The sequence below is a fragment of the Lepeophtheirus salmonis genome, chromosome 13 (assembly GCF_016086655.4).
Source record: "Lepeophtheirus salmonis chromosome 13, UVic_Lsal_1.4, whole genome shotgun sequence".
In the NCBI taxonomy this organism is placed as follows: Eukaryota; Metazoa; Arthropoda; class Copepoda; order Siphonostomatoida; family Caligidae; genus Lepeophtheirus; species Lepeophtheirus salmonis.
In genome coordinates, this window is record NC_052143.2 from 5,378,424 (window position 1) to 5,392,100 (window position 13,677).

At 30.9% G+C, this 13,677-nt stretch overlaps 1 protein-coding gene across 1 annotated transcript; it reads left to right on the forward strand.

Annotated features, from left to right (window-relative positions):
• The first annotated feature begins 212 nt into the window (after window positions 1–212).
• On the forward strand, window positions 213–13,442 carry LOC121128120 (cytohesin-interacting protein). The gene is made up of 5 exons (XM_040723688.2): window positions 213–353; window positions 411–504; window positions 10,421–10,582; window positions 12,398–12,558; window positions 13,075–13,442. The coding sequence occupies exons 2-5, from the start codon at window positions 418–420 to the stop codon at window positions 13,139–13,141; spliced, it is 477 nt and encodes a 158-aa protein (XP_040579622.1). The 5' UTR covers window positions 213–353; window positions 411–417; the 3' UTR covers window positions 13,142–13,442.
• Window positions 13,443–13,677: the final 235 nt, after the last annotated feature.

Sequence of the window (13,677 nt, forward strand, 5' to 3'; positions counted from 1 at the left end):
ATAATCTAACTAAGTGGATTCTTTCATAAACAATTTAGTCAGAAGAATCCATAAATTATGTCTTTCTTTGCTTGGATTTAAAGACAATAATTATTCTGATAGGTATATGTATTTAAAACAAAAGTCAGTCATCTTTTGAATATAATACTTTTTTGGGCGTGCGGCTTCTTAGAGTTCCCAAAGATATTTGCGCTTATTTTGAGTGTTGAAATATTATTACGTTTTGTATTTTCGAAAGAAATAAACAAAAAAATAAAGACTTGAGTAGTTCATTTCACATTTGCTGATTTTAAAAAAAGTATTTACTTATTTAACTATCAGAGGAGTGGAGTAATATTTACAATTAGAGCAAAGTGATAATTTTGCATCTTCCATATACACGAATAAAATAAGAGATTTCTTTCTTTGAGCACCAAGATGTACTCCGGTTCTTCCTTACCCTACTCCAAATTTATTGTAGATCTCCATAAAACAACCTACAAATCATCTGGAAATCATTTGAAAGTAAGTTTACTTATTGATTAAGATTATTTATCAATTTACGATTAAAAATTTGTGAGTTTTTAAAAGTCATTTATTTATTAGTTGAGAGAGTGGAAATCTTAAATTATATATTTATATATATATACATGTACTAACATTCAAGTATATATTTTGGCAATGAAAGTACTTATTTCTTGGCTTCAAGCTCTTTTTGAGAGCATGAATCAATTCTAAATATGAATACATACATGTTAATAGCACTAAGAAAAGACCTCTCTTCAATAAGAATCAACTCGTTCGATAAATTTATACATTTCATTAGAGAGTAATGCCTAATTGGCAATATTTAATTTTATAACTATGTATGTATATTATACAGAGTTGATCTTATCCAAAGCTTTAAACCTAGTAACGAAACGCGACCGTTAGCCAAAGAAGATGCTATGGTGCAGCGTTTAACACTTTTTTTCAAGGTGTCGCTTTTCATATGAGGTAAACTCTGTTATTTTTCTTACTGATGTAGTCTGGCATATTATAAAGAGAATGATTGTCGATTGATAAATCACGCCTCATATTCTAAAATTGCTGTGGGGAAAGAATAAATTGTTTTATTCTTTGACTTTTCCTTTTTTCAATATCCCACTGAAGTGAAGATCAGTTTTCATTATATACAATATAATAATTAACATAATTATCTTTGAAGTCTAATAAACAAATTAGTGGGTTAACAAAGCTCGATATGATAAAAATCTTCTCTAGATAAGTTAATTTCGTCTTCCTGATCTTGAATGAATATATTCTTTTAAGTAAAATATATTATATAACTCCTAATTAGCTAATTAAGAGTTATCTAATATATTACTAATAACTAAACAGTACCTCTAGCGGACAAAAAAAAAGTTTGTGTACACCAATACATTTTTTAGCTATTGCTCACGTGGGTTCTCGTTTCGCTACTTGTTTTAAAGCTTTAATTTTATCTAGTGGTACACATTTTACTGTTATTTTCAACTTTTCAAGACTAAAATTTAAACGAGAATTTTTTGTGAGGACATTTATTTAGCTAAATCATCTGAAAATAGTAGTCAGCAGAACTTTTATTCAGTATGCTCTCATAATTGTCTCAATTTGAAGCATCAATCCCTTTCAAACCTTTAAATATATAGTCAGACTTAAGCTTGGTCCACTCCTTCTTGATAGAAGCTTCTAGAGACTGGACACTCCCGTGAGGAGTATCACACACACTCTCCTACAGACAGGCCTAGATAGAGTATTCCAAGGGGTTAGCGTCTAGAGAAGAGGGCGGCCACATGATAGAGTCCGTTAAGTTCTCCCATAGGTTCCAGTGTCTTGAGTGAAAAAAAATGTCCCGAACTTTTATCTGGCCCAAGTAGCACTTTCTTATCCAGAAGTTCTCTGTAAGCATTTGTATTGAGCCGCTCCTTCCTTTCCACAAAAGTCGCCTGTGCTGGCCACAACGTCTAAGACCATGGTTCCAGCTGGGTTTTTTGTTCTGAAGACATGTCTCAGTGTTTTGTTTTTAATTGAGTCGAAACTTTATATCAGGAATGTTGAAATTTTAATTTATTAAAATTTAAATTAAGTGTACAACTGGATAAGATCAACCCTGTACATACAAATATGCTATAAAGCTTCGCCCCATAACAATTGGCAGTTATTAACTCTAGAATAAGACTAATAAAAAAGTATGCAAAAAAAGATTTTCTGTCAATAAAATACATATTAAAAATTTACACAATATGTCCCCCTTTGACACTGTTCAAAGTCTTTTAAAAGCTTTTAGTCCATTTGTCATACCCAGTTTCTACTTGAGTACTATTCCAAGAAGCCTTTTTAGCTATTATATGTAAATTGACCATTGCTGACTCATGAAGCAAAATTGACCTTCCTCTTTACAATACCCTACATGTCAAAGTCCAGAGAGTTACAATCAGGAAAAGAAAAATACCAAATATGATGAAAAAAGGACCTACAACACAACTGAACAGTTTTGATAGTGTGGGAGGGAATTCTGTGGATAGCCAATTAGGGTTCCTGAAAAATCTAAACGGATTTAGCACCTTTATTCCTCCAGAAGTCAAAAAATGTGATGTCCTTGTTGATCTTACCATCATTAAGAATATGAAAAAGAGGGGATTTTTTATGTTTTGCAATTGAAAGTCACTACAAACTAGGTCAGGTCAGGTCAGATCAGATTTCAAAAGGTGCTCTTATTAATAACTTGACTGAATTAAATTTGAAATTAACGAAAATTAATGTAATTTCGAAAATGCTTAGGCATAATAAGAATAATAAAAAAAATGATTGGATAGTCACTTATAAAAATGCTTAAAAATTCTGCCTCGATTCCTTGGTATTGGCTATATGTACCCAACAATACAAAAAAATATTTTAATAAATTATTCCAATGTGCGGTAAATTGTACTTTAATATCGTTATTTTTTTTTTGATCAGTTCTACGCAAAAGATAAAATAGATTATATTTAAAATGCAATATCGGAATTCATCAATGTATCATATATCAAATGAGAACTCCAGATTACATTTAATATTCTCTAGTTATTTCAATCAACCCCAGAATATGAAATACGAAACCTATGGTAACCCAAAATAAGTGAATCAAATTTATAAATTACAACAATAAGTTGGTAGTTCATCATTTTTTTGTTGATTTTTGATCAGGATTTCTTTTGCGTTGAGACACTACATATAGCAAATACCAAGGAAACGGGGAATAATTCCTTCTTGAGTCATTTGACCTCTTTGTATAAATACATTATTTGTATGTTTATAAACAGCTCGATGTTCTCATTAAATGCACTTCTCTTAATTACTTATGTCATTCCCTTAAAACAAAGAGGTAAAAGTATGTACATAGAAAGAATTATGAAAGTTACTCTCCTTTAATATCCTATTTCTGTTCTTAGTCAATAAACTGAACTCATAATCAATTGTTGTTGTTTTTATAGCGTTCTCAAGTGACGTCAGCATTTTTGGACAACGAAGTTTTTATAACAATAAAAACTCTTTTTTCATTCAGATTAAAGGAAATAGTGAACTATTGCATATTAAAATGGGACAAACAAATAATAGAATTGAAAACTTACCGTTTATCAAAAATATATTCTATTATTTCCTAGTTTTACTATATATTTTTCGATTTTAAAACTCATTCAAAATATGTTATTTCACCGTTATACAGTCTTATTTCCATATTGTAAATATCCAATACAACCACATTTTTTATGTACTAGAACAGCATATCCTCAACTTAGTACAATTTGGTCCTTGACTTCAAATATGGCCTTATTTTTTCTCTCAGAGCCTGGTGGCCTTCAGAAAAAGGCCATACATGTTTGGTTATTTTTGGCTATTTTTAACGTTCAAAGCTGTTTTAAGCTCTCGGTGTTGAAGATAGGGCTAAATTATGATAATATATTTTAAAGCCGAATGTTACAAAATTATAAAACAATTTTTGAAATGTCTGCATCATACTTATAACTCGAATTATCTTTGATTAAAGGGCAAAAATGTCCTTTTCGTTCAGATGCTCATAACTTCAAAAATTCAAAAATTTTAAAAGTATCTCATTGGATAGCTGAAAGTATGAACTTTAATTTTAAAAAGTGCCCCAAAAAACGCTTTATATCGTCGTCAATTTTAAATAAAGCCACGACAATATTTCGAGGATAAAACTCATTTTTGAATTGATCTCATAAGAAAAGTCCATATATATTGGAAAGGAATCCTTGGCAACGAAATCCCTGCTGAATAGCCCCTGGCTAGTAGGATTTGCTCTGGTGACACCCTTGAATGTCGTCTTTTGGAATCCCTCACTCACTACGGGTATGCAACGAGTCATCTAGTGTCCATGGAGCTCGAAATAATAACAGTTAATTATAATTAAGTGTTATAATGAAATAATAATGTTCTTTCCTCCAGTTATCCTACATTGCTCGTCTTAAAACGATCTGAATAAATTTTACAAAATTAAACATTTCATAAAGACTTTTAGTACATAGTAAATTTGATTACATATAGTCAAATATCATTATCTATCATTGAAATCGAATAATATTAAGTCTAGATGTTAAGTTTTTTTTATTCTTAATGTCATTTGATGGAATGTAATCAATTTTTCTATTTTATGTAGTAAAAATATCAACTTTGAGCCCCCAAGATGGCGTTGCCTTCAATTATGAAGTAATAAATGACGTCAGGGGAAACGTTCAATACTTTTAAAAGAATGTAAAAACTGACTCATTCGTCTTCTTTTAGTTTTTTGTTATTTTGAAGGTGTAAGTAAAATTGATTTGAAGCTTTCCTTTTATTAGTGACCTTTGATATTTCATTCTTAAACTTTGAGTATTAGGAAAAATAGACCTCATATTTTTTGTTGTTGTAGAAGAAGAAGAAGCAGTGTTTTTATACCTTCTCTCAAATTTCAAATAACATACTGTCGTTTTAAAGCCCTTAATTATTGTCTATTTAAATGTTAACTTGAAATTTTGCCCTTTACGAAAGCTCTAAAATAACACCAACGTGTCAAGTAATTAACCCACTTCTATGAATTATACATAACTGAAACAAAAATCACAAAGGTTCGTCTCAAATATGAAACATATTATCATCTGTCTTGGAAATAAAAAAGTTACACAGCTCTTTCAAAACATTCAAAGTTCATTCATTCAGTAATCAGTTAATGTACTTCCACAATTAAGTATTAATTTTATCAAAAAATTGTATAAATCAAGGTTTTCAACCTGGAGACAGTTAATAAATGGCGGTCAATTTGTGGAAGGTGACTAAAGCACATTTTTTAAAGTTCTTAATGACCAAAAAAAAGGTATCTGCTTTGTTTATATTCAGAAAAGCATGAAGGCTTTAATGTTTTAAATATATGCAGTTTCTTCTCTTAAATCCCCACAAAAATAGGGCTAACCTTTTGACGTCAAAATTAATTTACTCATAAAGTAGATACAACTTTTATACGGAGAGAAATGTGATTTCTTCCACTAAAAAAATCAGTATAAATCCCTTGTAATTTGATCCAAATTGCTCGCTATCTACCAGAGTAATTTTTGTTTTGTTTATTTACTTTATATCATAGATGCTGGCAGCTAATCGAATGAAACGCCATGACAGCTATGCTGCTGTTCTCTCAAACATTCTTCAAATTGTCAGCGTGACCCCGTTAATTTTCTGGGGTTTTTTTTGCATACTAAGTAGTTGATCATATTATTTTGAACTATGATAAGATATAGTGATGTAAATCGTGTTTATAATTTATATATGTTTTAATTGGTAGTCTGAAGAAAGAATTTTCTTTTCCTCAGCTGTTGTTATTTTTATCTAATTTCTGAGTAGTAAACATCCTTTCCAACTGTATTCAATTATATCCAAAACTTGATTAAACATTCGTGTGTGTTCATAAAAGATGAAGAGTAAACTAAAGGATTTGTTGTGGAGTTTTAATAGTAATTCCTTGGGGCAGTTAGAGTAGAATTGAGGATCGACATAGGAGTCATTCTTGAAAATGTCCTTGTCTATTTCCTCCTTCCTTGTCACAGCTGATTGTTGATGATCTAGTCAAAAGTTATGACAGCTATTTTTCTCAAATTGTGTGGGTTACTATGTTGATTTTAGTTTCTTTTTTAAAATGCCCAAAATAGACACGATTTCCAAAACTAGTCATTATGCATTCAGTATGATTTAAATTTAATTTTAATACTTTATATTAGGACTTGCAATAGATAAAAGATAAAAGTTCTGCCTAATATTTACCATTAATAAATGAACATTGAAGCAACATAATAAATCAGTTTGAGAACGTAATTCATCAAACTAGAAAAAAAAATATATCAGAATTGATCAATAATCTATTATTCACTTTTTCCTATATGGACAAAGAAATTAGGAATTTATGATGAATAACTTCATCAGGTTTGACCTTTTCTATAGTATGTATTTGAGGTACATGCCTATATAAATATATGCCTCTAATTGAAGTATTTTTTCTTTTTACCTCTACATATTAATATGTATGCCTAGGTACACATACTATGTCATGTTTTATTTTAAATATTGAAAAGGCATAACTGCATAAATAATTGTGTCACGTTTTTTAATGTGCAATTTGTTTATGTTTGCATAAATGTCAAAAGATATTAAATTTAGGATTATATCTTTATTCTTTACTCCGTTATTTTTAAAAAAATTATTCATTCGCTCATGTCATCAACAGGGGCGTTCACAAGGGGTGGGCTGGAGGAGATGTATCCCTCCTAAATTAAAGAATTTTTGCTTTATACTAGAAAATTTAATATTTCAAATTGAATATAATTTTTGAAATTTTTTTCCAAAAAATTTAATTTTTCATAATTTGTTCTTAAAAAATGAACTTTCTGTGAATAACTATAGAGTTTTGAAATTTTTTTCCAAAAAATTTAATTTTTCATAATTTTTTTTACAAAATTTAACTTTCTGTGAATAACTATAGGTTTTTGAAATAATTTTTATACAAATTGAATATTTTAAATACCGTTATATTTAAATTTTAATTTTTGGAAAAAAAAATCTAAAAAATTTAATATTTGAAATAGATATTCAAAAAATTGAAACTTTTGTGATAGCTATGGATTATTGAATGTCTTTTCCAAAAAATGTAATTTTTGAAAATTTTTTTTTTTAGATAAATTATATTTTTGGATTTTTGACGTACCAACCATGACGTTATTTTTCTATTGACAAATGCAATTTGTTCTTCCTTTCGCAATTTCCCTTTATGAGTTCGGTGAAATTTTGTAGGTAGCTATAAAATAATTTCTATTGACACCCCTGCGGACATAAAAAAACTATTATCATAGCCAACTATTTATGGAGAATAAATTATCACTTGATTATCATTCCACCACTTGATTTTGGCTCTGTTTAATTATAAGAAAGTAGTACAGACATGAACAACTGAACGTACTACGTTTAAAGATTATTCCACTTAATTTATCTTTTTTTATTCTTCAGGAATTCAAAAATGAACAAAGAGCTCGAATACTGATCATTTTTACATAACTTTCAAGCTTGATTCAATCCTATAAACACATAAAAAATGACTACTTTGTAGAAGGACCACTTTGTTGAACAAATTAATAAATAAATTTGTTGATGATTCATACTTTAATACTACCGGATGGTACATTAAAATCTGAATACTTTGAATTTTAAACTTCAACAAGATCTAATTTATTAATTAACAATATAATTTCAACAAAATTAATAGTATAAATATCTGTGTATCCGAGCTCATTTATGTAGCTGTCCTTAGCAGCAATGACAGCTTCAAGGGGCGGCCGCTGCAGATGTTGTAATTTGGCATGGCGTCCTAGTAATGACTATCAGTGGCTTTGAGGATCTCGGTGTTTGGATGGCCAGCAATCCAGGCCTACTCCTCGACATGGAGTCCAAAAATGTAGTCGAAGGGGTTCGCATCAGGGCTGTAGGGGCCCAAAATTGTTTGGGGCAGAATGGAATATTATAAGGGCATCATCCTGCTGGAAAACAATATTGATATTAGAATAGTTTGCTTGCAACCACGGCAGTCCCATAGTCGGATCCCGTGAGCCTGTACCTGGAGGCAGGGTGCTTTGTGGTACTAAATGTCCTCATTGATTCATCAATGTCTCCAAGGCTAAAATACTTGGCATCCAGCCTGTTCCTCACAGGATCGACGGTCAGGGAGTGTGCGAATGGAAATTCGTCGATCACGTTCAATTATAATTTTCTTGACTTGAACGCAAACTAGAGAGCTTCGGTTTGTTTTGTTTTGTAACTAAATGTGTATGGTTTAAAATTTGGAATATGAATTAATTTCAATAACTCAACCTTAATTAATTATTGAAATCGTCAGTGTTCTGATTTCAATGGACCACCCGGTATTTAATTATGATTCCCATTTGTAATACTCCAATTTTAAAAGATAAAAATATTTAATTATTTGCTACAAATTGCAACCATTATTTGTTCATTAATTATTAATTCATTTAAACGTTGGCTCGAACTGCTATTAAAACTGTTGTTAAAAAAAGATGACAACCGCCCAAATAATAGTTAAATTAGAAAGATAAAAATTTTAATGAAGGGAGAAAGAGTCGATCAATCAATCAATGGTGGAGAGTCAATGGACAATACGAATGAATCAATCGAATGTCTTGGAGGTTCTATCTACCCATTTTTTCCATTTGATATTTTTTTCGACAAAGTGGTTCGTCGCCAATGTAGTCATTTGCAATATTTTTGTTTGTCAAAGTGACTTCCACTATAAGGTTTTCGGAAAAATGTCTCCAGAGCCATCTTTGAACAAGTCTACAGTTTTAGTATAACAAAATATATATTGTTTTTATCTTTATATATCAGTTGGCCGTTAGGAGAGGAGGATACGAATGGCAATGATCTCAAGCCTTTGAGCACAAGACCAAGAGGAGCCTAAATTTGTAGTTTAATCAGACTTTCATAAGTGAGGTCCACCTAGAGTTTATCACATTTGACTTATATTTTTTGTTACAAGTAAAGAATTTGAGCAACAGCTATAAACAAAATTGAAATTTATGAGTTCATTTTGTTTACACTAATTAAGTAAAATATTATGTACCTGCATACACAAGAATCTTTATGTTTTTGCTTTTTTTTTTGACAAAAGCATGTCAAATCAAATGGAATTTTTGTTATTTACAATTGAAATACCGGGTGGTCCATTGAAATCTTGACAATCACTAGTTTAACAATTAATGAAGGTTGAGTTATTGAAATTAATTCATATTTTGATATATTAAAGGATAAACATATAGTTACAAAACAAAAAACTAACCTAAGTTTTCTAGTCGAGAAAATTACACTTGCACGCTGAATTTCCGTTCACGCACTCCAAGTAGTTTTGATGTCTCCAGGACAACCGTCTACGCCATCAGCAAGTCCGAAATGTTGGAGAGGAAGAAGGATCTGCCAAAAAGGCCAAACTGTTTCCCAGATGAGTTAAAAAAAACAGTCCAAGCCAATCTCCTCAAGTACATGCAAGAGATCTCGGAGTTTCACACCCGATAGTCCAGAGACTTATTAAAAAATTAGATGGAAAAAGCCTTGTGAGGGGTGGAGAGGCCACTTTTGACACCCACAATAAAAAAACCCATGTCATCCGTTGCAAGACTCTTTTGAATGAATCCATTGAGTTCCTTTGAACTCCTTTTTGCCACTTTTGGCCCCCTTACAACCTGATGCCAACCTCCCCCACAACACTTTTTGTACTTATCCAGGATGCATGTCTAGGGAAAGACCTGCAATGTCTGTCCTCCAAATACTGAGGACCTCAAAGCCACTGTCAGCCAGTACTGGGACGCCATGTCAGAGGACTACATCAGCAGCGCGTACCAGGCCTTGCACCATCGCCTGTAAGCCATCATTTCCGCTAAGAGCGGCTACATCAATTATTAAGAGAGCTCAGACACATATCTATTAATCGTATTAATTTTGTTGAAATTCAAGGTGTTCAGATTTTAATGAATCACTCGTACATAAATTATAAAGAAGACATTTAGGTTTTAACTTCATTCGTTCTTCTTTTGATAATTATATCATTTTACCTCTATAGATTATTTTACAATAGTAATATTTTATCAGTAGTGATATACTTTTTATCACCTCATGATAAAGTGCTTACTCATCATAAGTAACTTTTTGTAATAAAAGAGTATCAAAATACTATTATAAGAGGTTAAATCAAAAGATTTGTATGATTTGTATTAGACATTCAAAGTGTAATTTAATAGTCAATCAATATATTTATACGCTTATAATATTAAGTCATGAGATAAAATTCATAAATATATTCGGATCCAATAGTTTAACTCAGCTATTCCTTTTTGAACAGGGATGGGATCGAATGCCAAAGAAAATGCTTCCAACTCTTAAACGCAATTCTGATGCAGTTCCATGGGGGTTTACACTCTTGGCGGAAAGAGAAGTCTATGAAAATGGAGCGTTTTGGTCTGGAATTCAAACTAAACGACTTGAAGAGGGCAACTGGCTTAAGGTATACGCCTACATATATTATTAGCCCTTTCAAATAATGTCAATTTTAGTGAGAGGACCAATAAGATTTAAAAAAGAATATAACGTGTATCTTACACTAAAAATAGCCACGGCCACACTTCTTTGAACTGGTTCTGAAACCGGCAATCTTTTAAAAAGATTTGGGGTGATTTTATTTAGATATAATGATATACTTACTAGGGATGCTATGAGCTTTATTTTTTGTTTTTATTGGATGGCTATGGGTCATGGCGGATGTTATGATAAGTATTGTCGGTTCTTATCTCTGTTTTTTTAGTACATGGGTTCAAGTTAACTACAATAGTGTATTGCTGTTAGACATTGACAAGCAGTAGTTTCGCTAGTCCCTTTGGAGGCGGGGGCCCAAAAAAATATCATATATTTATTTACGATATAAACCTATTTATATAAGTCAATAGCAGAGGATGCCTGAGTTACAGGGATATATAGAGGGGAGTAGAAACAAAGAATGAAGGTAGAAGAAAAGAGACAGAGAGAAAACAGAAGAAGGGAGAGACTGAGGGAAGGAGAGAGATATAGAAAGAGAAAAGGGAAAAGAGGTTTTATTTCTGTCAAAAAGCGCCTCTTCATGAGCTCCAAGTCTCAAAAAATATCATAGGAACAGGCTTGGTTATTTTATACGTCTACTTGATAAACTAATAACTGATCTATTTGACCGTTTTGGATTCCATATGTGATAAATCCATAACCAGATTTATAAATAAATGTAGATTTATATTACGCTGTTGAAATTTTTGGGGCAAAATCCCACCTTACTGAAAAAAAATTATACAAAACTATCAACGTCCCTCTAGACAACTTTCAAATGTAACAATGGCTTCTTTTAGCACGCAAATAACTCATTTTTTGAATTATGTAACCTGGCCCGACCGATACTTTGTTTGGTTCCCAACATACTTTTCGAGAACATATTAGTTCAATGCTATAAATTGAAATTTAGAAGGATATTAACAAAATTGTCCATAAACTTTTTAACTCATAATGAAATTAGCTTCTAAATTTGGGTTTTAGTTTGACGTGACAATTTTAAATATACCTTTTATACACCTAAAATTTATATGACAACTTGTCAAAGAAATGGCAGAATTTGTCATCCTCGACCATACCTTCAATGTTAATTTCCAAAAAATAGTTCTCACACCAACTTCAGGGTTATTTTTCAATGTTAGAAAAAATGAGTTGCAAAATTTGATGTGTGGTATGGATGCATGAAAAAGGGAGATTTCTTTGAGTTTCTAGCATTTTGTGTGAGGCTTGAGAGACCTAAAATAGGGAGTCCTGTTAAGTAAGACAATGGAGGGTTAAATAAAATAAACTAGTAGGTGATGAACAAGCTCAGGGGCGTCCGCAGGGGGTGGAATGGAGCCACTGTATCCCTTCCCCAAATTAAGCAATTTTTGCTTTCTACAAGAAAATTTAATAATTAAAATTTTAAAATAAATTTTCAATTTTTTTTCTGAATTTAATTTTCTGTGAATGGCTATGGATTTTTGAAATTTTTTATTCAAAAAAAATCATTTTAGTGATAAAATTTCGGATTTGAAAAAATAATTTTTCAATAATTTCAAAATTTAATCCCTCCCCAAAATATAATCCTGTGGACGCCCCTGGAAAAGATTTGTTATAAAATATCAAGTTGAAAAACATTGCCCGACCCTCGAGTAAGCCGTGGACCCCATAGGATAAATGCCAATCAACGGATCACTAATTGATATTTTATGTTCATAAAATGGGGGATGTAATATATTTACTCAGAGTCTCATTTTAACAATAGGTTCGATCCATACGCTCCGATACTCCAGCTTATGAGGCAGGAATACGCTCTGGTGACTTCATTACGCGTATTAATGGAAATATAGTTTTTTATATGGACCTTAAAACGATTGAAAGACTTATTCGTAATTCAGGAAACGTTTTATATCTGGATGTTGAAAGGTAAAGGCTCTTATTAATGTACTATTGAAAAAGGCTTTTATCAAGATAAAGTAATCAATAACAAAGGCGGGAATTGAAAGAAAGGGCTTTCATATAATATTGTTTTTGAAAGGAAAAAGAAGTAATATATTTTGTCAAGAAAATTTCAAGTGAAATTTACAGTCAAACATTGTTTTAAAGACTTTTCACCCTATTAAATACAATAATAGAAGGCGGAGAAATAATTGAATTAATTTAAAAAAATATATTTTCTTGATCGTATACTGCTAAATACTTTTGAAATTCCTAAGTCAATAGGACGACATATTTTCCTTACAAAAAAATATTGATAACAAACAAAAAATGTCAAATCTAAATAATTTCGGGTTTTTTTCTTGTACGTTTTTTAACTTTACGAAGGAAGGAATTGATTTTCAATAGATTTATAAGATATCAGAATATTGAAATATATTTCATATCTAAGCCAAACTTAGTTGTCATTATTAAAAACTCTACATTTATTTTCCTTTTTTACAGAAATTCAGAAAAGAATCTCTTATATGACAATGGAATTAAGGGAGTATGTCTTAACTTCCTCATTTAAGACATATGTACATCAATATATATTCATCTCATCACTGAAAAAAAAAGTAAATACTCTATTGGGTGGAACACGTGATTTGGTTGGTAATTGAAGCCGTTTTCTGTAAGAAACAAGTTCGATAAACACTTAAGTTTATATTAAAGTTGTTTTTTACACCTTATGGGTAGTTTCTAATGCGTTTTTATTGCGCTTAAGGTCAGATATTTATGTATAATGTAAGGTCAGTTATTATTTATCTTATATTTTTATATACGTGCATGTCAAAGGAATATGAGGAAAAAATATACAATACATATATTAAGGATACTGCATTTTTCATTGCATCATCAGTATGAACTACAAAGAGGTACTAGAGTACTCTGCTAAGATATTTAGCCTACATTTTGTATGATTACTCAATCACTTTTAAGTTTTTGCAGAGACTAAACAAAATTGGCTGAATTTTGAGACTTCTCCAAACAAGAATAGTTTTTTTATTTGCTCTCAACATCGACTCTCAAAAGGGAAATAATTTCTTTCTGAAAAAACATATGGTA

Coding starts and splice junctions, on each gene's coding strand:
- LOC121128120 (XM_040723688.2), top strand. CDS start 418: ATGTACTCCGGTTCTTCCTTACCCTACTCCAAATTTATTGTAGATCTC. Junction 505..10,420: donor CATCTGGAAATCATTTGAAA/GTAAGTTTACTT, acceptor CTTTTTGAACAG/GGATGGGATCGAATGCCAAA. Junction 12,559..13,074: donor TTATATCTGGATGTTGAAAG/GTAAAGGCTCTT, acceptor CCTTTTTTACAG/AAATTCAGAAAAGAATCTCT.